This window comes from Mustelus asterias, chromosome 1 (genome assembly GCF_964213995.1).
Source record: "Mustelus asterias chromosome 1, sMusAst1.hap1.1, whole genome shotgun sequence".
NCBI classification, from domain to species: domain Eukaryota; kingdom Metazoa; phylum Chordata; class Chondrichthyes; order Carcharhiniformes; family Triakidae; genus Mustelus; species Mustelus asterias.
The window spans coordinates 146,321,767-146,346,447 of record NC_135801.1 but is presented as its reverse complement, the minus strand read 5'-3'; the positions used below and the strand labels follow the sequence as shown (position 1 = coordinate 146,346,447).

Genomic DNA, 24,681 nt, shown 5'->3' with positions numbered 1-24,681 from the left:
AAGTTGATTCTTCCATTTCAAATAAAGGGCTTCAGCTAATTCTATTTTTACTCAGCACTGGGACAGGATGCAGTTAAGCAAGGTAATACTCTTAATAAAAAAATCTTGGCAAAAAGATCTCATCTATTGCCCAGCTTTCAAATTTAAGGGAAACGGAAGGTTTAGTTATCTTGAATGTTAAAGAAATTGCAATCAGCAGGAAGAATAGTACTGAGAACATAATTAGAATTAAAAGCTGACAAGTCCCCAGTTCCTGATTGATTTCATCCGAGGGTAGCTGCTGAGACAGTAGATTTTCATTTACCACAATTCGTTAGATTCTAGATAAGGTCCCATCAGATTGGTAAACAGCAAAAGTAAAAGGAAGGAGAGAGAGAGAGGAGGCAAAAAACCAAAGGCCAGTTAACTTGGCACCTGTCATCAGGGAAATGCCAGAATTTATCTAGGAGATTACAACAACGTACTTAGAAAATCTACACAAAATAAGAGCTTATTGTGTCAGGCAGGCTCATCTTGCAGTCCACACTGTGGTCTCTGAAATCCTTATTACATACATAGAAACATACATATAAGATAAGCCATTCAGCCCTTTGCGCCTGCTCCACCATTCATTACGATCATGACTGATCGTCCAACTCAATAGCCTAATCCTACTTTCTCCCCATAACCTTTGACCCCTTTCACCCCAAGTGCTATATCTAGCCACCTCTTGAATACATTCAATGTTTTGGTACCTACTTCCTGTGATAATGAATTCCACAGGCTCATCACTCTTTGGGTGAAGAAATGTCTCCACATCTCCATTCTAAATGGTTTACCCCGAATCCTCAGGCTGTGACCCCTGGTTCTGGACACCCCACCATCGGGAACATCCTCCCTGCATCTACCCTGTCTAGTCCAGTTAGAATTTTGTAAGTCTCTATGAGATTCCCCCTCATTCGTCTCAACTCCAGCGAAAACAATCCCAACCTAGTCAATCTCATATCAGTCCCGCCATCCCCGGAATCATCTGGTAAACCTTTGCTGCACTCCCTCGAGAGCAAGAACATCCTCAGAAAAGGAGACCAAAACTGCACACAATACGCAAGGCGTGGCCTCACCAAGGCCCTGTATAATTGCAACACACCCCTGCTCCTGGACTCAAAACTTTTTGCAATGAAGGCCAACATGCCACTTCCCTTCTTTACTGCCTCCTGCACCTGCATGCTTACCTTCAGCAACTGGTGCACAAGAACACCCAGGTTCCGCTGCGCACTCTCCTCTCCCAATTTACAGTCATTCAGGTAGTCAGCTGCCTTTTTGCTTTTGCTCCCAAAGTGAATAACCTCACATTTATCCATATTATACTGCATCTGCCATTGATTTGCCCACTCACCCAACCTGTCCAAGTCATTCTGAAGGATCTCTGCATCCTTGTCACAGTTCATCTTCCCACCCAACTTGGTATCATCTGCAAATTTTGAGATGTTACATTTTGTTCCCTCATCTAAATCATTAATATATATTGTGAATAGCTGGGGTCCCAGCACCGATCCCTGTGGCACCCCACTAGTTACTGCCTGCCAATTTGAAAAGCACCCATTAATTGCTACTTTTTGTTTCCTCGCTGCCAACCAGTTTTCTATCCATCTCAATACACTTGCCCCCAATCCCATGCGCTTTAACCTTGCACGGTAATCTCTTTTGTGGGACTTTGTCAAACACTTTCTGAAAGTCCAAATATACTACATTGACTGGCTCCCCCTTGGCAACGCTACTCATTACATCTTCAAAGAATTCTGACAGATTTGTCAAGCATGATTTTCCCTTCATAAATCCATGCTGACTCTGTCTGATCCAGCCACTGCTTTCTAAATGCTCCGCTACAAAGTCTTTGATAATAGATTCGAGAATTTTCCCCACTACCAATGTTAAGCTTACTGGTCTATAATTCCCTGTATTCTCTCTACCTCCCTTTTTGAATATTGGAGTGACATTAGCTACCCTCCAATGCGCAGGGACTGATCCAGAGTCTATAGAATCCTGGAAGATGACCACCAATGCATCCACTATTTCTAGAGCCACTTCCTTCAGTATTCTGGGATGTAGATTATCAGGCCCTGAGGATTTATCCACCTTCAACCCCAACAATTTTCCCAGCACCATTTCTCTATGAATATTGATCTCCCTCAGTTCTTCCTTCTCACTAAATCTTGCATTCTCCAACATTTCTGGCATCTGATTTGTGTCCTCTTTTGTGAAGACAGAACCAAAGTATGTATTCAGTTGCTCAGCCATTCCCCCTTTGGTTCTTGATGACCATTGGAGATACCAATAAAAGCACCGGTAAGACCAGTCAATTAAATTGAACCTATTAAAGTGAAATTCAGCAGCAAATGTGGGAGGGGTGAGTGTGCATGCATGAGGGATGAGGGCACATGCATGTGTGCATGCATCCATGCGGAGTGAGTGTGCAAGCATGCCTGAAAGTGAGCGAGAGAGAGAAGTGCGGGGTGGAGTGTGTGTGTCTGTATGGGATGGCGCGTGTTAGTGTGGGGGTGGGGGGGGGGGGGGTGGAGCATGGTAGAGTGTGGGGGGGAAGGATGAGGCTGAGGGCGGAGACTGTGGCCGAGGGCAGGAGATGTGTGTGTGCGCGCGCGTGTACATGTGCGTCAGGGGGGTGAATGCGTGTGTATGGGAGATTGAGAGCATGTGTGTGTGTGTGTGAGACACAGAGGGGTGGGTGTGTGCGCGTGCATGAGGGTGCATGCTACAACGCTGCAACGAAGCTCGCAAATAATACTGTGATCCACATTTCTGGCAAAGCCCAGCTCAGAAGACTCAGCAAAAAATGTGAAGCAGTGTCAGCGTGTGAAAAAGTTTGAACAGAGTGGCAGTCTGGCAATGATTTTCTTCACAGAAAATCCACACAACTGATTCAGTATATATGCACAAATCAATCCCCAAACATAACGCTTGTATCAGAATCAAAAGCGAAAAAGAAGATGTGACATTAAAAACCACTCTCGAGATTCATTCCAAACGATCCAACAAGTTACCCTTTGGTAAAATAACTATTGATTCAGCTATTTTTCATGCCATCTGTCTTTACATAATCATTGTTTTTAAACTTACGACTGGCTTAACAATCGTAAATGTACTAACTATACAGAACTTTTGTGACACTTTCATATTTCCAAAGCAGCGCACAGAACTCCAATTGAGAAAGTTATCTGGCACACTTGTGGACTCAGATATTGGATTCTATTACAAATAAATAAAATTTAGAAAACAGTGCTTCTTCGAAATCATGAGGAATCACTATTTGGACCAGCTAAGTACCATGAAGTTGAAGTTCCTTCTCTAATCGCTTTATTTTCCACTGAAGGAAGATAGATGCTTGGACAACATAAAAACACAGCAATTTACCAATGCATGTAATTGTGAAATAGACAATACAGTATTTAATGATGAAATGAAGAACAGAGCAAAGCACAACCCTGTGTGGTAATTGCAGTGAAAACAAATGGAAAGGTGCCTGCAGATTAGTTGATTGGTCCTCTTCAAATCAAAGTACAACGGAAGGAGCACATTTATTCCCTTCATACTCACCAATCGGTTTTCATCGAAGACTTCAAACAGCAGCCTATGATTCTGGGGATTGACCTGCAATTTAAGCAATTACTTTTATAGCCAGGCCCATATTAAATAGTTATCAACTACTTCAACCTGCTGTTCTCAGATCAACATGAACTCAAACTTTCAGATAAGTAGGTTTGCACACGTCAGGTGTAGTGAACGGCACTTGTTAAAAATGTAGAATGAGAATATTTAGCATATTTTTCTCCTTAGAAAATATTCCTCAAGTGTCTGAAATAGAAGCCAAACAGCAATAAATCCAGTGAAAAGTTAGCTATTACACCTTCCCACACATATACTTACCACCACCAGCCCGAGCCACAATGGTCTGGATTTTGAGGTCAGTGGCAAACTGACGGTGTTTGTTACCAACCTCAAAAGAACTGTCACAGAGACGGCCCAAACTGCTGCATGAATTTTATTTTTTCCTGCGCTATTTTTGTTCTGGTGCCTATAGGGGATCTCTGGTACCAGCAACAGAGAAGACATCAAGGGGACTAAGTAGCCAATCACATCAAAGAATTCACCAAAGCAGGAAGCAACAAGCAGATGTATGGTTCATCTTTTAAAGTTTTATAGAAGACAAAATTGAGATTGGGTCATACATATTGGACGAAGATACAAAAACAATAATTTTACTTTATTTTAAAAATCGCTGCATTTTTAAATCATAGAACACAGAAATTTCCACAATTATATTAGATTTTCAGGATCAAGGAAGTTGTTCAGCAATAATTGTGGCTTCCTATGTCATTAGAAACCCAACTGCATAACACTCAACATGGAAAAACCTTTTCAAGAGATTTTGCAGCATGATTGGCAAAGTGGTTAGCACTGCTGCCTCACAGCGGCAGCGATCCAGGTCCGATTCTGGCCCTAGGTGACTGCGTGGAATTTGCAAGTTCTACCCGTATCTGTGTGGGTTTCCTCTGAGTGCTCCGGTTTCCTCCCACAGTCCAAAGATGGGCAGTGTAGGTGGACTGGCGAGAATAAAATTGTCCTTTAGTGTCCCAAGATGTGTATGTTAGGGGGATTAACAGGGCAAATATGTGGGGTCATGGGGATAGGGCAGTGGGGTGGGTGGGCCTGGTGAGATGCTCTGTCAGAGAGTCAGTGCACACTCGATGGACCGAATGGCCTCCTTCCGCACCGTCAGGATTCTATGGGATTCTATGACTACTACTGTAAAAAGTGGAGGATCTTGTCAAATCACTTTGAAGTTATTTTCAGCTGCGAGGACTTCCGCAACACATCTTGCTGAGGAGCAGGGAATCACTGACAGCAATCTCTGGATTTCAACATTTAACTGCACATATTCTGAATCGAGAAAGTGCTGTCAGTTTGAGAGAGTAATGAGTGCAAATGCTGACCCTCCAGCCATCATTACGCAGTTGCAAAATCTGGGCCAATATTTCAACTCAGCAGTTAACAAGATAATGATGTCAAGCTTTTTGACTTTTGGAGTCCACCCAAAATATTTTCATATTTCCTCTCATTATTCAACTGTTGATGGACCCAAGGAAGAGATGATAAAATAAGGAAATTGAAGGGGAGTCCAGAAACCCTGCCGATGCAAGTCTTGAAATCCCTTTGGGGAGTGGGGAGCAGTGGACCTGTGAGGGACACTCTTCTGGGAGTAGAGGATAAAGGGAGCGCGAGGCCCAGGGCCCTCAGTTATCTAGGGGCTAGGGAAAGTGCTTGTGAATGAGGTGTCAAGTGGGCAACTTTGTCCTGGATAGTAGGAAGACTCTTGAGTGTTGCTGGAGCTGCACTCATCCAAGCAAGTGGGGAGTATTCCATCAAACTCCTGACTTGTCCATGTAAATGATGGACAAGCTTTTGGGAGTCAAGAGGCGAGTTACTCGCTGTAGGATTCCTATCCTCTGACCTGTTCTTCTAGCCACAGTGTTTATAGGGCTAGTCCTGTTCAGTTCCTGGCCAATGGTAACCCTAAGATGTTGACAGTGGGGGATTCAGCGATGGCAATGCCACTGAACATCAAGGGGTGAAGGTTACATCCTTTTTGTCGGAGATGGTCATTGCCGGGAACTTATGTGGCGTGAATGTTACTTACCACTCGTCAGCCCAAGCCTGGATTTTGTCCAGGTCTTGCTGAATTTGGGCATGGACTGCTTCCGTATTTGAAGAGTTGTGAGTGGTGCAAACAGCAGCAAACATCCCCACTTCTGACTTTTTAAGATGGAAGGAAAGTCATTGATGAAGCAGCTGAAGATGGTTGGGCCTTGGACACTACCCTGAGGAAATCCTGCAGTGATGTCAAGACACCAAACTTAAAGCAGCACAGATATCTTGGAGAGCTATGGGACTGGTGGTGCTTAAAGAAGTGGGAAGAGGCAAGGCTATGGAGGAATTTGAAAACAAGTATGAGAATTTTAAAATCAAGACACTGCTTGACTAAGTCAGGTAGTACAAGAGCGGATAGTTCAATCAAGTTCAGTGCACATTCAGACACAGGCAGCAGTGATTCAGATGGCCTCAAGTTTAGAGAAGGCAGAATACGAAATACCAGCCAGAAATGCTTCAGAATAGCCAAGTCTCGAGCTAATAAATGTACGTATTAGCAATTCAGCAAGGGCATAATCAGGCTATGATTAGAGATGGAAATTGACAGTCTTTGTGATGGAGCAGATAAGTAGACAGAAGCTCAACTTGGGGTCAAGTGTGACACCAAGGTGGTCAACAGTTTGATTCCTCTTCAGACAGTTACCAGTGTGAGGGATGGAATTGGTGACTACAAACTGAATTAGGTCCAAAATTGATGGACTGACAAGAAACAAAAAGTGATGGAGGTTTTTCAAATGGAAAACAGTTTTCAGTGATGTTCTACAGGGCTCAATGCTTGGGGCCCTTGCTGTTTATTATATATTATTGATTTAGATTTAACCTTGGGTGGTATGATTGGGTAAATATGCAGATGATACAAAGATTGACCGTGTAGTTGACAGTAAAGAGGATAGCTGTCAACTGCAGGATGATATCAACGGTTAGTTGAATGGGCAGAGAAATGGGAAGGGCAAGGAAAGTGAGTGAATACGCAATAGATATTGTGAGGGGATGAGGAAGTGAGAGACCTTGGAGTGCATGTTCACAGGTCCTTGTAGGTGGCAGGGCAGATAGACAAGGTGGCCCAGAAAGCATTCTAAATGCTTTCCTTTATTGGGTGAGGTATTGAATACAGTAGCAGGGATGCACTGATCGAGCTGTATAAAACACTGGTAAGGCCATTGCTGGAATTTTGTAGAGAGTTCTGGTCACACATTACAGGATATAAATTTTCCAGAATGAGCACAGAATTTCCAAGAATACTGCCACTGCTTGAAAATTGCAGTTATAAGGGGAGACTGGATAGGCTTGGGTTGTTTTCCTTAGATCAGAGGAGGCCAAGGAGGTGACGTAATTTTTGTGTACAATATCATTAGGGTTCTGGACAGGGTACAGGGGACATGAGGAAAAACTGTTTCATCCAGAGGGTGGTGGGCATCTGGAATTCACTGCTTAAGTTGGTGGTTAAGGTGGAAATGCTCCACTCATTTAAAAGGTACCTGGATCTACATCTTAAGTGCTGTAACCTGCAAGGCTACGGACCAGGTGCTGGAAAGTGGGATTAAAATGAGCAGCTAGTTTCTTTTTCTGGTTTGCGCAGACCGGATGGGCTGAATGGCGTTTTTCTGCACTGTAACCTTTCTCTGGTTCTTCAGTAGTTCTTCGGAAGATACACAAGGCAAACACACCCGGCCGTCCCATCGTATCGGGCAATGGGACCCTGTGCGAGAACCTCTCCGGCTATGTCGAGGGCATCCTGAAACCCATTGTACAAAGAACCCCCAGCTTTTGTCGCGACACGACGGACTTCCTACAGAAACTCGGCACACATGGAGCAGTTGAACCAGGAGCGCTCCTCGTCACAATGGATGTCTCGGCACTCTACACCAGCATCCCCCATGACGATGGCATTGCTGCAACGGCCTCAGTGCTCAGCGCCAACAACTGCCAGTTTCCAGATGCAATTTTACATCTCATCCGCTTCATCCTGGACCACAATATCTTCACCTTCAACAACCAGTTCTTCATCCAGACACACGGAACAGCCATGGGGACCAAATTTGCACCTCAATATGCCAGCATCTTCATGCACAGGTTCGAACAAGACTTCTTCACCGCACGGGACCTTCAACCGATGCTATACACTAGATACATCGATGACATTTTCTTCCTTTGGACTCATGGTGAACAATCACTGAAACAACTCTATGATGACATCAACAAGTTCCATCCCACCATCAGGCTCACCATAGACTACTCTCCGGAATCGGTTGCATTCTTGGACACGCGCATCTCCATTAAGGACGGTCACCTCAGCACCTCACTGTACCGCAAGCCCACGGATAACCTCACGATGCTCCACTACTCCAGCTTCCACCCTAAACACGTTAAAGAAGCCATCCCCTATGGACAAGCCCTCCGTATACACAGGATCTGCTCGGATGAGGAGGATCGCAACAGACACCTCCAGACGCTGAAAGATGCCCTCATAAGAACAGGATATGGCGCTAGACTCATTGATCAACAGTTCCAACGCGCCACAGCGAAAAACCGCACCGACCTCCTCAGAAGACAAACACGGGACACAGTGGACAGAGTACCCTTCGTTGTCCAGTACTTCCCCGGAGCGGAGAAGCTACGGCATCTCCTCCGGAGCCTTCAACATGTCATTGATGAAGACGAACATCTCGCCAAGGCCATCCCCACACCCCCACTTCTTGCCTTCAAACAACCGCACAACCTCAAACAGACCATTGTCCGCAGCAAACTACCCAGCCTTCAGGAGAACAGTGACCAAGACACCACACAACCCTGCCACAGCAACCTCTGCAAGACGTGCCGGATCATCGACACAGATGCCATCATCTCACGTGAGAACACCATCCACCAGGTACACGGTACATACTCTTGCAACTCGGCCAACGTTGTCTACCTGATACGCTGCAAGAAAGGATGTCCCGAGGCATGGTACATTGGGGAAACTATGCAGACGCTGCGACAACGGATGAATGAACACCGCTCGACAATCACCAGGCAAGACTGTTCTCTTCCTGTTGGGGAGCACTTCAGCGGTCACGGGCATTCGGCCTCTGATATTCGGGTAAGCGTTCTCCAAGGCGGCCTTCGCGACACACGACAGCGCAGAGTCGCTGAGCAGAAACTGATAGCCAAGTTCCGCACACACGAGGACGGCCTCAACCGGGATATTGGGTTCATGTCACACTATTTGTAAGTCCCACAGTTGCGTGGACCTGCAGAGTTTCACTGGCTGTCTTGTCTGGAGACAATACACATCTTTTTAGCCTGTCTTGATGCTCTCTCCACTCCCATTGTTTTGTTTCTTAAAGACTTGATTAGTTGTAAGTATTCGCATTCCAACCATTATTCATGTAAATTGAGTCTGTGTCTTTATAAGCTCTGTTTGTGAACAGAATTCCCACTCACCTGAAGAAGGGGCTTAGAGCTTCGAAAGCTTGTGTGGCTTTTGCTACCAAATAAACCTGTTGGACTTTAACCTGGTGTTGTTAAACTTCTTACTGTGTTTACCCCAGTCCAACGCCGGCATCTCCACATCACATCTTCGGTAGTGACCAGAGAAACAGCTTTCACCTTCTCAACATTTAGTTGGAGAAAGTATCTCCTCATCAAGCATTGTATAAACATTGAACAAGCAGACTGATCATTTGCAGACAATGGAGGGGTGCAGAGAGGTGCTGGCGGACTCGAGCTGGGTGCCATAAGTATATGAGGTGTTGGAGAAGGAGTTGCAAAGACTGCAGACAGGTTTTTTAAAATTCATTCAAGGTCAGCGATGGGCAATTTACCTTTGCCACAATCGCATAGGATCCTATACCTAAAAAAGGATATAGTAATATTGGAGGCAGTCCAAAGAGACTCACCAAGCCAATTCCTGGGATGAGAGGGTTGTCCGCTCAAGGGAAATTAGATAGCCTGGATCTGTATTCCTTGGAGTTTAGAAGAGCGGGTGTGTGTGTGTGCGAGACCTTATTCAAACATAGAAGATTCTAAGGGGCTTAACATGGTAAATGGTTAGATGTCATCACCAGTGAGAGTCACAAATAATGGGACATAGTTACAAGATAAAGGTCTGCTCATTTAAAACTGAGATGCAGAGAAATTTCTTCTCGCAGAACAATTCTCTAGAATTCTCTGCCCCAAAGGCTGGTGGAGGCTGGATCATTAGAAATATTCAAAGTGAAAGTGGATAAATATTTGATAAATCAAGAAATAGAGGGCGATGTGGAGATTGCGGAGACAAGGAATTGAGGCCAGCATAGACAGCCATGGCATTTTGAATGTGGGGCAGGCTTGAAGATCCTGGTGGCCAAATCCTACTTCAACTTCTTGTGTATTGTGTTCTTTAGAACCTTTTCAATACCGTGCCAAGGGCAGAAATTTTATTGGAGAGATCCAAAAATGGAGTTGAATGAAAGATGGTCACAATTAAGGCGGCAACAGCAAATTCAGGAACTTGAGAAAGAACGTGGGTGAAGATTGGGCATAGTTTGCAAGGTAGGGGAGTGAAGATTTGTTCTTTTGAAGACAGGGACATGATGACAGAGTTTGGGGGGTGGGGGTGGGGGGGGGGGGTGCAATATGTGAAGTTACAGAATTGCTAACATAACTAGCCAACATGGGAGCCTGGAAGGCAAGGTAGGTAGTCAACAGTTTTGTGGGAATCAGGTCAAAGAAGGAGATGGAGCTGAAGGTGCTCGCATAGACAAGATGAGCTGGGCGAGGGTACTTGGGAAAATTGAGAAACTAAAGGAAAGTCAGAGGCTGGGCAGCCAGTTACGCTGAGGTAACTGATTAGATAGTCTTCATGTTCATTGCAAAGATGTCCGTGAGCATCTTGCACATTAAAACAAGTGCAAGGAGCTCATGGACATCTTTGCAATGAAGAAGAATCAGAGGGCACAAGAGGAAAAGTTTTTTCACCCACAGGGTCTGGAGTTTACTGCCTAAATTGGCAGTTGAGGCTGAACCACTCAACTCATTTAAAAGGTACCTGGATCTGCATCTGAAATGCTGTAACTAGCATGATTATGGACCAGTGGCTAGAAAGTGGGATTAAAATGAGTGACTAGTTCTTTTTTTGGCTGATGCAGACACGATAGGCTGAATGGCCTCTTTCTACACTGTAATCTTTCTATAATTAGAGTGAAAGAGAATTAAGAGACGTTTAAAAATGTTGCGAGTACTTACCCTGAAAAGAAATTCTTCATTCCATTTTGGATTTAACGTCTGCAAAAGATAATTGTATCCATCAGTTTTACTTCTGAATTTGTACAATGAACACAACTAACTTTAAAACTTTGGATAGTTCTATAAAAAAACAACACAATAGTACAAGAACTATATGTACGATAAAACTTGTTTTAGACAGTGATTTTCTTTCTTCAATTATTTCATAAAATGAAGTCATCTTCACTTAATTTAAAACTGCAATCATGCTCAAAATTAATGGGCCAGTATCAATATTTTTAGTTCAACAGGTCAATGTTTGCAAATTACATAACAGCAGAAAAACAAGCACTAGGCAGATCTCTGTGCTACTATATGTACAAAGTGCTTTCTGTTGAGTGGAAATATAATTTAAACAGAGAACTCGATAAAACACAGCACCACTGGACTAAATATGTCTTTAGAGTAACAAAAATGAAGTGAAGAGAAGCAGCACAGAAGGGCAAGAGGCAATGTCTTTATGCCTCCCTTGGCACTCTCAAAGGGTTCATCAAGACACTCAGCGCTGGACCATGATAAGCAGTGACTCCAATTGTCCCAATTTATTGCTCACCTTCCAGCCCAACTTAACCTTGCCCCATTTTCCTTCTCTTCCAACTAATCCCTCCAATACCTGTGGACTCTGCTACTGGAACAATTTCAGCTTCCTTTCCATTCACAATCATTCACTGTGAACAAAGTACTTGCCATCCATGAACATCATGGCCCCAAGAGAAACTTGGCTGAGGGGTCAGCGTGACTTTTAGCATGAAATTACGTCTGGCAACTCCTACTCCTTTGCTCCTCCATTGACTTTTGTTCAATCCAGGACAAAGTTATTCTCTGAGATTTGAGGGCCTGGGGGGCAAGTGGAAATGCAGAGTTAAGGACACAATAAGATCAGCCTAGATCTTACTGAATGGTGAAGCAGGCTCAAGGGGCCAAATGGTCCACTCCTGCTCCTAATTCCTATGTTCATGTGTTTGAATGTAACACGTCCATCCTTCTTCTCACTTAAAATCTTTGCTCTCTATCACCAACTATAATAAAGATTTTTTCACCAAGGTACCTTCACTACTTTCCTCCCTTAACCTCTGCACTGAATGACTTCTCATTTCTGGTAATTTATCCCCGCTGAAACTCTCTTGTCACATGAACTCCCCCAACTCATATTCATAGCCACTCCCTTGGTATTGCAAACTCCCATGGCCTATCTGTATCAGTGATGTGGAGATGCCGGCGTTGGACTGGGGTAAACACAGTAAGAAGTCTCACGACACCAGGTTAAAGTCCAACAGGTTTATTTGGTAGCACTAGCTTTCGGAGTACTGCTCCTTCATCAGGTGAGTGGGAGTTCTGTTCACAAACAGGGCATATAAAGTCACAAACTCAATTTACAAAATAATGGTTGGAATGCGAATCTTTACAGGTAATCAAGTCTTACAGGTACAGACAATGTGAGTGGAGAGAGCGTTAAGCACAGGTTAATGAGATGTGCATTGTCTCCAGCCAGGATAGTTAGTGAGATTTTGCAAGCCCAGGCAAGAGTGTTCTCTTCCTGTTGGGGAACACTTCAGCGGTCATGAGCATTCGGCCTCTGATCTTCAGGTAAACGTTCTCCAAGGCGGTTTTCATGACACATGACGACGCAGAGTCACTGAGCAGAGACTGATAGCCAAGTTCCGCACACGAGGACAGCCTCAAACGGGATCTTGGGTTCATGTCACACTATCTGTATCCCCCACGACTTGCCTGGGCTTGCAAAATCTCACTAACTGTCCTGGCTGGAGACAATACACGTCTCTTTAACCCTCTCTCCACTCACATTGTCTGTACCTTTAAGACTTGATTAACTGTAAAGATTCACATTCCAACCATTATTTTGTAAATTGAGTTTGTGTCTTTATATGCCCTGTTTGTGAACAGAACTCCCACTTATCTGATGAAGGAGCAGCGCTCCGAAAGCTAGTGCTACCAAATAAACCTGTTGGACTTTAACCTGGTGTTGTGAGACTTCTTACTATCTGTATCAGAACATAAGTAGGAGCAGGAGCAGGCCCCCTGGTGTAAGATCATGACTGGTTTGGTTCTAGCCTTTACTCCACCTTCCAGCCTATCGCATAACCCTCGACTCCCTTGTCAATCAAAAATCTGTCTAACTCACACTACAATATATTCAATGACATGCATTGTATCAATCACAGATAACACCACCTCTCTTCATTTCCTTGTATGACTCATCACACACAATCCCCTTCCAGCTCCCAACCCCAACTCCCTTCCTTATCCACTGCTGGAGAAAATTCACTTAAAACTGCACTTTCAAAATCTCAATTGTCTAACCTTTGGTCACATATTCATCACAACATGACTGATTTGTTGAAGCACACCTTCACCTGGCCAATGCAGACATGATGGGCCAAAGGGCCTCTTTCTGTACTGTAACTCTATGACTGCCACCATACCCTAGGCTCCAACAAACCATGGCTTTGCCCCACCTTGGCTTAAGCCTTAATGTCCAAGCAACTTGCACAGAAATGGACAACTGGTGTTGCTATTCACTGCAAAATCTGGCTGGTTTATCCTGGAATGCAAGTTGAGCCACCAGTTTCTTATCTTTACTAAAAATTCACTTCTTAAATCCCATTTCCCTTTCTCCGTGACACATACTGCAATCTTCTTCTTCCTCTTCTTCTGCAACCACTCACTGTGGTTGTTCACCTAAGAAACTCTGTGTGTTGGCCATGGGATCTATGGGTCGCTGTGCGGTTGGTAAGCCTGATCTGAGAGACGCACCTCTGACCACACATTTGGCAGGTGCTTTCGGGAGGTGGAATTGGTCCTTGGACCTGAGCTCACTGGTATTCCTTTCTCAGGCTCCTTTTCTGAACTTTCTCTTGCCGTCAGTGTTCTCGAAAAATTGTGTCCCTTCAAACAGGAGGTTCCTCCAAGTAGGTCTCTTCTGAGCACGGGTCTCCCAGACATTGACATCTCTGTTGCATTTCTTGAGATAAGCCTTCAGGGTGTCTTTGAAGCACTTTGTCCTCCTCTTCTTCGGGTGCCTTCCTTGAGCGAGAAGAAGAAGATTTGCTTTGGGCAGTTGGGATTCTGGCTGGCCCAGCAAAGTTGGTTTCATAGAATCCCTACAGTGCAGAAGGAGGCCATTCAGCCCATTGACTCTGCACCAACTCTGTCAGAGGATTTTACCCAGGGCCACCCACACACCACCATCCTTCCCTTGCAGGCCAACCGGTGGAATAGGCCAGACCATCCTCACACCCCCAAGACCCACCAGATTCCAGCAGCTCAGAGGGGGTTTCTCCAACTTCACCGCTGAAGAGGTGTCACAGCTGTCACCAGCACCGGGCACCAGTGCAGATACTCTCACTTCGGTGGGATAACTAAGTTGGCAGGTTCCTGGATCACTCACTGGTGAGCATCTCACAGCTGAAGATCCACAGAGGGGGAAGGAGGGACATCTCTGGGAAGCGGCACTTTGAGGGACATAGCCAAGGGTCGGATGAGTCCCGTTGTCTTTTCCCCCTCCCCAAGGCGCTAGACTTCCTTCCCTGTGAGTGACATGCCTCCAGCCCCTGACACCATCTGACTGTTCACGTTATAAGTTAATGATTTGGAAGAGGGAACTGAATGTATTATCTGCAAATTTGCAGCTGATACAAAGTTGTGTGGGAGGGTGAGCTGTTAGGAGGATGCAGAGAAGCTTCAGCATGATTTGGACAGGCTGAGTGTGTGGGCATCTGCATGGCAGATGCAGTATAATGTGGATAAATGTGAGGTTATCCATTTTGGTGGCAATAATAGGAAGACAGATTATTACTTGAATGGGTGTAAATTGAGAGATAGATGGATACTCAGCGAGACCTCGGTGTCCTCATGCATCAGTCGCTGAGAGTAAGTGCGCAGGTACAGCAGACAGTAAAGAAGGCAAATACCGTTGGCCTTCATAGCAAGAGGATTTGAGTATACAAATAAGGATGTTTTATAGGGTATTGGTGAGGCCACACCTGGAGTATTGTGTGCAGTTCTGATGTCCTTATCTGAGGAAGGATGTCCTTGCTACAGAGGAAGTACAACGAATGTTTACCAGGCTGATTGCAGGGATTGAAGATCTGTCATATGAGGAGAGACTAAGTCGATTCGGATGATATTCATTGGAGTTTAGAAGAATGAGAGGGGATCTCATAGCAACTTATAAAATTTCTTCACCCAGAGGTTGTGAATGTGTGGAATTCACTACCATAGAAAGTAGTTGAGGCCAAAACGTTGTCTGATTTCAAGAAGAAATTAGATATAGCTCTAGGGGCTAAAGTGATCAAGGGATATGGTGGAGAAGGGGGATCGGGATATTGAATTCAATGATCAGCCATGATCAAAATGAATGGTGGAACAGGCTCAGAGGGCCGAATGACCTACTCCTGCTTTTAGATTCTCTGGCCCATTTCCCAAATGGTCCACTTACAAATATCGATGTTTCCTGTCTGCAGAATAAAATGCATGTGAAAACTCAGGTACCAGAAGTAGCATCTTCTCCAAGTTTTGAATTAGGATTGCTTTTGTCCCTTTCAACTAAACTGACCAAATTACTGGCTACAAATACAAAATTTATATTTTTATTATGTTTTGGAACTGTGATTAGTTTAACATAAATTGGAGCATTGAATCAGGTCATGCGACCTGCTCCAGATTCTGGGATTCCCGTCCCCAGATCCAGCACCCCCAACTTTCGCTGGCGCAAGGTAAGGGTGTAGATAAAGAGCCCGCACTTTGTTCTCCTGATCTGACTGACTCTCTTAGTCGCCGGCAATGTTTGTGGAGTCGGGCCAGCTGCTCCATGACACATGGGATCTCAGAGCACTCATCAACCATAGACTTAATTCAGCAATCTTTTGAAAGGTATATGTGAAAAGCCTTAACTAGGCCATCCACCACAGCAACCCTGAGTGAGTGGGCGAGGATCTGGCAGATGGAGTATAACGTTGGCAAATGCGAGGTTATTCACTTTGGAAGAAATAATAGCAAATTGGATTATTATTTAAATGGAAAAAAATTACAACATGCTACTGTGCAAAGGGACTGGGGGTCCTTGTGCACGAGTCGCAAAAACTCAGTCTGCAAGTACAACAGGTGATCAAGAAGGCAAATGGGATGTTGGTATTTATCGCGAGGGAGATGGAATATAAAAGCAGAGAAGTCTTGCTGCATCTGTACAAGGCATTGGTGAGGCCGTAGCTGGAATACTGTGTGCAGTTTTGGTCCCCTTACTTGTGAAAGGATATATTGGCCTTGGAGGGAGTGCAGAGAAGGTTCACCAGGTTGATACCGGAGATGAGGGGTGTCGATTATGAGAGATTGAGCAGATTAGGTTTGTACTCGTTCGAGTTTGGAAGGCTGAGGGGTGATCTTATAGAGGAATATAAGATAAAGAAGGTGCTGGATAGGGTAGAGATGGAGAGATTCTTTCCACTTAGAAAGGAAGCTAGAACTAGAGGGCACAGCCTCAAAATAAAGGGGGGTCAGTTTAGGGCAGAGTTGAGGAGGAACTTCTTGTCTCAGAGGAACTTCTTGTCTCAGAGGGTGGTGAATCTCTGGAATTCTCTGCCCATTGAAGTGGTGGAGCCTACCTCGTTGAATATGTTTAAGTCACGGATAGATGGATTTCTGATCGGTTGGGGAATTAAGGGCTATGGGGAGCAGGCGGGTAAGTGGAGCTGATTCACTTCAGATCAGCCATGATCTTATTGAATAGCAGGGCAGGCTCGAGGGGCTAGATGGCCTACTCCTGCTCCTATTTCTTATGTTCTTAACCCCTCATGCACAATCCAGACCAACTTATAGCACCCACCCACTTCCCTTATAGCCCTCAGCCACTTGATGCCAACTCATGTTCTCACTCACCCCCAAATGCTCCTCATACCCACCATGCAAATTCATGACCCTTCCACATCCATTCACCCAGTGTACCGACTATATACCCTATTATAAAAAGTGAGTGAATTTGATTATATAAGTGCAGCGAAGTGTTGACTCTGCTTGACTGACATCGCTGTGAAATTATAATAAGTTGCTTCTTTCTCTGATCTCTTTTGTCAACGTCATAATGTTTTACCACACAAGGGGGGAGGAACAGACGTCGAGGGAAGCAGAGGCAACAAGTCCTGCAACTTAAGTCGAGAAAATGCTGGCCCTGCCAACCACCAAGCTGGGTGGGAGCTCGTGCTCAAAATGAAGAGACAAAATTTGTGAGGATTGAAATGAAATGGGAGATTTAGCTAGCTTAGCGAGAGGAAGGATTCTCCACTTGTTCCCTTACCATGAAAATCAGTTCTGGTATCTGACACTGAGGAGCGGAGAAAGGAAAAGGAAGGAAGAAAGCTCTCGGGAGCCAAGAATCAATTAGGACTGATCCCTCCAGAATGAAGTGTCCACTTAAGAGTGTGTGAAGCACAACGGTTACGTTGGATTTTTGCAAATGTGTTCAGTTAAATGGGGGAAGTTCTTTTCTGTAGTTTAAAATATAAGTTGTTTATGTTGCTTCTAATTAGTTTGTTACAGCAAATGTCTGAAATCTTGAGATCTTATTATGAGTTCAATTAGACACTGGGGTGTTTGGGGCGGGGGGGCGGGCCATGTAAAGGTCTGTTGACCTTGGGGCGAGCGTGGCCGAAAAATCCTGCCTCAGGAGTACAAACTGCTTTTGAAAAGTTATCGGTCTCCACGAGGAACTTAACAGTCAATTCGTTACACTCCTGGCACAAAAATCCAAAAACTTACCTTTTTGATTGTTTTTGTCTGAATCAAAGCAAGTTCTCGGTTCTCGTCAGCCACGTACAAAGACAATTTCACGTAAGGATCGCTGAAAAAGTAAAAAATAACCAAGTTAAAACTAATGCATTATTTTCAACTTGACTTCTCCCCTTCTATACTCCAATGCCACAATCAATACTTGACTATAACAAAGAAGGCAGGCTATCTACTTACTGGCTCGTCTGTGAAATCTATTCACAACTGCAAAGGATCATTTGACCAGCCTCCCTCAATGTCTATTTAATGGCATGGCAAGTCATAGGAGGCAGGGGAGGGACCACCCTCACTCCCATCCCACCTCCCAATTATTTGCTGTCATACAGAATCAAGAGGGGAAAAGAGCCAATAATGGCTGCTTGCTGAACAGAGCCATTTATCAGTCTGCCAGATATAAAATTCCTTCTGCATGGTTGGGAACATATCCAGCGAGCTGCTCACATGCAATAAAATATGGAATAATTGATAATGCACACCAAAGTGAAGATTATTTTAGAATGAATTTACATTTGTTGGAATTTAGTTAGTTTCCAACAAATATTAAACACTTATAAAAAATATATCAAGCGTTCTAAAACATATCTCACCAGCTTTATAGCAATCAAGTTGGTTCTCTGGTTCATGAATGGGTAAAAGCATCCCATGGAGAAACATGCAACTTGGACATGACCCATTTTGTACCAGTCATCGATACAAATTAGCTGCCCTCAACCAGGGTGGCAGTAGACACAATAAATTGATGTCAGGAAGCCTGGGCTTTAAAGGCAAGAGGAATTTTTAAAAATTAACTTCAGCTCATCATTTTCTACTGGCCACTGCAGTAACTCAAACTCCTCTTCCCCAATGCATGTGTCTATCACTGAAAGTTTTAACTGACCTATCAATATCCTCCAATGCACTTGAAAATCTTTTGTCATCAGCTTTAATTATCTCCTTGCCTACCGTACACCCAACGCCCATGGCAAGAGTCTCTACAACCAACTAAGGCCTATTCATTGGAACTCCCTCCAGAAACCTCTCCAAGCTTGAAAATTTTCTCAAAATCTCTCTCCTCAAATATAACTTCAAATAACCCTGCAAATTTCTTCCTCCCTGGTTCATCTTAAGATTTGAGAATGTTGGTGAGGTACCTGTGACTTGCTGTTAAAAGGATTATAGAAAAGGTTGGCCTTTGATGCCACTGAAAGAAAAATTGACTTTCGCCATTGTGCAGGTTCAAATGAAATGACACTAGTGCCAGTCAATGCCCTCAGGAAAAAAAGAGAAAATTGAATGGGGGAGGGAGGGTGAAGTGAGAGAAAGAGGGAGAGAGGAAGAGAAGAAAAGGAATAGAGACAAAAGCAAGTCAAGTCAGGTAAGACACTACTCTAATTATAGGCCTCCTTCAACGGTGTATCCTGACTTTTGTTGCTTGTATTTTGTATTAAGATATGGAAAATTCATTTCAGCAAGCACCTCATTTGGAAGAAACAAACAACCATGCACGAGGCTGACATATGGAACAGCAAAGAGAATAAAAAGGATCTTAGCAAAGGACGGAATGTTATTAGAAAGTTTGAAACAATGCAAACAATGCAAATTTGAAACAATGCAAAAATACAATCAAATTCCTGCAGTGCAGAAGATGCCATTTGGCCCATTGATTCTGTACTGAATCTGAGAGTATCTTACTCAGGACCTGTCTCCTGGCCTATCCCTGTAATCCCACACATTTACCACCTAATCTGCACATATTTGGACTTTAAACTTTCAGCAGAAACACCAGAAACTCTCATACTCAGTCCAAATTGACCTTGTCCAGAAGACAAAATATACACTACCACAAATAGCCTCGAGATGAAACATCCCGAAGCCTTGTTTATCGTGGCCAGGGACTTCAACCAGACCAAGCTCAATAGCGTCCTACCAAGATACCACCAACAAATCTCCTGTTCCACCAGAGGTCCAAACATTCTGGACCACTGCTACACAAATATCAAACATGCCTACTGCTCCATTGCCCGCCCACACTCAGGCAAATCAGACCACAAGGCTGCGCCCCTGCTTCCGGCTTACAAACAAAAACTGAGCCAAGAGAATCCATTAAAGAAAGGCGTGCAATATTGGTCTGAGCAATTGGATGATCTCCTACAGGGCTGCTTCGAGTCAGTAGACTGGTCAGGATTTAAAAGCTCTGTGACCAACCTGAACGAGTATACCACTACAGTAACGGACTTAATTAGTCAATGGATAGAAGATTGTGTGCCAAAGAAGCAAATCAGTGTTTCCCAACCGGAAACCATGGATGAATAGTGATATCCACTGCTTTCTGAAGTCCAGGCCTGATGTGTTCAAGTCAGGTGACCCTGACCTACACAAGAAATGATGTGGCTTTTGCTACCAAATAAACATGTTGGACTTTAACCTGGTGTTGTTAAACTTCTTACTACACAAGAAAGCCAGATATGAGCTACGAAGAGTCATCAAAGATGCCGAAAGACATTACTGGAAGAAGCTAGAGTGCCAGGTTAGCCAAACAGTCTCGCACTGACTATGGTAAGGTCTGCAAGACACAATAAGCTACAAGATGAAGGAAGAAAAAATTGCCAGCATCCATGCACCCATCCCCATTGAGTTCAATACATTCTATGCCCGTTTGAGCAAGAGTTCAGCGAGCGTATGCCCTCCAGCCTAGAACATAAGAACATAAGAAAAAAGGAGCAGGAGTAGGCCATCTAGTTCCTCGAGCCTGCCCCGCCATTCAATAAGATCATGACTGATCTGAAGTGGATCAGTTCCACTTACCCGCCTGATCCCCAAAACCCTTAATTCCCCAACCGATCAGAAATCCATCTATCCATGATTTAAACATATTCAACGAGGTAGCCTCCACCACGTCAGTGGGCAGAGAATTCCAGAGATTCACCACCCTCTGAGAGAAGAAGTTCCTCCTCAACTCTGTCCTAAACTGACCCCCCTTTACTTTGAGGCTGTGCCCTCTAGTTCTAGTTTCCTTCTTAAGTGGAAAGAATCTCTCCACCTCTACCCTATCCAGCCCCTTCATTATCTTATAGGTTTCTATAAGATCCCTCCTCAGCCTTCTAAATTCCAACGAGTACAAACCCAATCTGCTCAGTCTCTCCTCATAATCAACACCCCTCATCTCTGGTATCAACCTGGTGAACCTTCTCTGCACTCCCTCCAAGGCCAATATATCCTTCCGCAAATAAGGGGACCAATACTGCACACAATATTCCAGCTGCGGCCTCACCAATGCCCTGTACAGATGCAGCAAGACATCTCTGCTTTTATATTCTATCCCCCTTGCGATATAGGCCAACATCCCATTTGCCTTCTTGATCACCTGTTGCACCTGCAGACTGGGTTTTTGCGTCTCATGCACAAGGACCCCCAGGTCCCTCTGCACAGCAGCATGTTGTAATTTCTTTCCATTTAGATAATAATCCAACTTGCTATTATTTCTTCCAAAGTGAATAACCTCGCATTTGTTAACGTTATACTCCATCTGCCAGATCCTCGCCCACTCACTCAGCCTGTCCAAATCTCTCTGCAGACCTTCTACGCCCTCCACACGATTCACTTTTCCTCAGACAATCCTATAACTGTGGTCACCATCGCAGATGTCAAAGCAGCCTTCTCGAAAGTCAACCCACAATAAGCAACTGGCCTGGCTGGGGTACCTGGACAAGCACTCAGATCCTGTGCGGACCAGCTAGTGGGGGTATTCACAGACATGTTTAACCTCTTTTTACACCAATCTGAGATCCCTATCTGCTTCAAGAAGATGACCATCATCCCAGTACCAAAGAAAAGCCAGGCAATGTGCCTTAATGACTATCATCCGGTGGCTCTAACATCTATCATTATGATGTGCTTTGGAAGGTTAGTCATGACACAAATCAATTCCGGCCTCCCAGATTGCTTGGGTCCACCATAATTCACCTATCGTCGCAACAGGTCCACATCAGACGCCATCTCCCTGGCCTTGCACTCAACCCTGGAACATCTCGAAAACAAAGACACCTATGTCTGACTCCTATTTGTTGACTACAACTCAGCTTTCAACACCATTATTACTACAAAACTCATCTCCAAACTCGGTTGCCTGGGACTTGGCTCCTCCCTCTGTGACTGGATTCTCGACTTCCTAAACCACAAACCTCAATCAGTAAGGATAGGCAACAACACCTCTTCCACGATCATCCTCAAAACAGCTGCCCCACAAGTCTGCGTTCTCAGCCCCTTAATATACTCTTTCTACACCTATGACAATGTGGCTAAATTCCCCTCCAACTTGATTTTCAAGTTTGCTGATGACACCACCGTAGTGGGTTGGATCTCAAACAATGACGGGACGGATCACAGGAAAGAGATAAAGAATCTGGTGAACTGGTGCAACGACAATAATCTCTGCCTCAACGTCAAAAAAATGAAGGAGAAAGTCATGGACTTCAGGAAGCGTAGTGGAGGACATGCCCTTATCTACATCAACGGGGAAGAAGTGGAAATGGTCGAGTGCTTCAAGTTTCTAGCTGTCCAGATCATCAACAACCTGTCCTGGACCCTCCACACCAATGCTATGGTTAAGAAAGCCCACCAACACCTCTACTTCCTCAGGAGGCTAAGGAAATTTGGCATATCCACTACGACTCTCACCAACTTTTACAGACGCACCATAGAAAGCATTCTTGCTGGTTGTATCATAGCTTGGTATGGCTCCTGCTCTGTCCAAGACAGCAAGGAACTACAAGGGGTCGTGAACGAAGTCCAGCCATCACGCAAACTATTCTTCCATCCACTGACACCATCTATACTTCCCACCGCCTTGCAAAAGCAACTAGCATAATCAAGGATCCCATGCACACCGGACATACTCTCTTCCACCTTCTTCTGTCGGGAAAAAGATACAAAAGTCTGAGGACACGTACCAACCGACTCAAGAACAGCTTCTTCCGTGTTGCCATCAGACTTTTGAATGGATCTAGCTCATATTAAGTTGATCTTTCTCTACACCCTAGCGATGTTTGTAACACTACATTCTGCACTCTCTTCTTTCCTTCTCTATGTACGGTATGCTTTGTCTGTTTAGCACGCAAGAAACAATACTTTCACTGTATCCCAATACATGTGACAATGATAAATCAAATCAAAAAGATTTGTCTCCTGATGTCTCAACCTTATTCTCACAAAACTGCTGTCCACATATCTTCCCTTCCTGACCACCCTCACTCCCCAGCCCCATGAGTGTATACTAACTGGCTTCCTCATCCCTCGACCCCTTACTTTTAAATCTGTTGCGATTACCCTTCCACTCAACGTCCACCCTTTGCCATTTCTCCTCGAAAACTACTTCCTCGTCCCCAACCTCCCTTTCTTTGCCGAAGTTTTCTTACATGCTGCTTCCTCCCAGATCTTTGACCACCATTCCCGCAATTTAAAGCCCAAGCCTCTCTCTGATCAGGTTTCCACCCTGCCAGAGCACCAAGATAGCATTCATCGATCACAAATGACATATTGTTCTTAATCCTTCTCTATCTGTCTGCAGCCTTTTGTACTTGGCCATACCATAATTCTCCAATGCCTCTCCTACATAATCCAACTGAACATGACTGCCCTCTCCTGGTTTCATATTCATTTATCCAGTTGTAATCAGTGAAATATCTGCAGTGCCTTCTCTTTCCATTCCTGCACCACTAACTGTGGAAACTCTAAAGGATCATGGAATCATAGAAACCCTACAGTGCAGGAGGCCGCCATTTGGCCCATCGAGTCTGCACCGACCACAATCCCACTCAGGCCCTACCCCCATATCCCTACATATTTACCCGCTAATCCCTCTAACCTACGCATCTCAGGACTCTAAGGGGCAATTTTTAGCATGGCCAATCAGCCTAACCCGCACATCTTTGGACTGTGGGAGGAAACCGGAGCACCCGGAGGAAACCCACGCAGACACGAGGAGAATGTGCAAACTCCACACAGATCTATCTTTTTCATCCACATGCTGCTCTTTAGCAGATATTTTTGGAAAATGTGCCATATTCCATATGAGTACTTACTGACAGCACTCAACTCCAAGTTACAACCACCTCTCTCAACTCATCTACAGCCTGCACCCCATTCAGTATTTTCAACATCCAGAACTGGCTGAACAGAAATTTACTCCAGTATTGGTAAAGTGAAACCATGACATCTTTTACCCCACCCACAGATTACATTTCATCCCTAACAATTCCATCCCTCTCCGCCAGGCCACTGTCTGAGGATGGATCAGAATGTTCACAACTTCTGTCTCCTAAATGACCGTGATTTGCATTTCAGACCTGGTATGCTTCCCTTAACCAAGACAGCCGACTCCCTCCTCTGTAATATCACCCATCTCATTGCCAGTTTCAGCCCATCTTCTGTCAAAATCCTTGTCGATGCTTCTTCTGTCCAACCTCTCATCTTCGAACCTTCCTAAATCTGAGCTCATCCAAAACTCTGTTGTCCATGTCCTAAACTGCACAACTCACTGTACAAGGGGAGGTAATGGCCGAGTGGTATTATTGCTAGACGATTAATCCAGAAACTCGGCTAATGTTCTGGGGACCTGGGTTCAAATCCCACCACAGCAGATGGTTCAATAAAAAAAAAATTAAATAAAAAGAAAAAATCTGGAATTAAGAATCTACTGATGACCATGAAACCATTGTCGATTGTCAGAAAAACCTATCTGGTTCACTAATGTCCTTTAGGGAAGGAAATCTGCCGTCCTTATCTGGTCTGGACTACATGTGACTCCAAAGCCAGAGCAATGGGGTTGACTCTCAACTGCCCTGAGGTAACTAGGGATGGGCAATAAATGCTGGCCCAGCCAGCGATGCCCACGTCCAACAAATGAATAAAACACAATAATCATCTCTTATCTCATTGATCTACACTTAGCTCCCA

The 24,681-nt window shown here is 44.4% G+C and overlaps 1 protein-coding gene across 3 annotated transcripts in view; it reads right to left on the bottom strand.

Moving 5' to 3' along the window:
• The window catches only part of nedd4l (NEDD4 like E3 ubiquitin protein ligase), a 446,698-nt gene that overhangs the window by 227,079 nt on the left and 194,938 nt on the right, over positions 1–24,681 (bottom strand). For all 3 annotated transcript variants that reach the window (XM_078220225.1, XM_078220244.1, XM_078220283.1), the window contains exons 3-5: positions 17,719–17,800; positions 10,909–10,947; positions 3,592–3,645 (exon numbers count right to left, since the gene is read on the bottom strand). In XM_078220225.1, the coding sequence (XP_078076351.1) occupies positions 3,592–3,645; positions 10,909–10,947; positions 17,719–17,800 (175 nt within the window). The remainder of the gene's footprint in view (positions 1–3,591; positions 3,646–10,908; positions 10,948–17,718; positions 17,801–24,681) is intronic.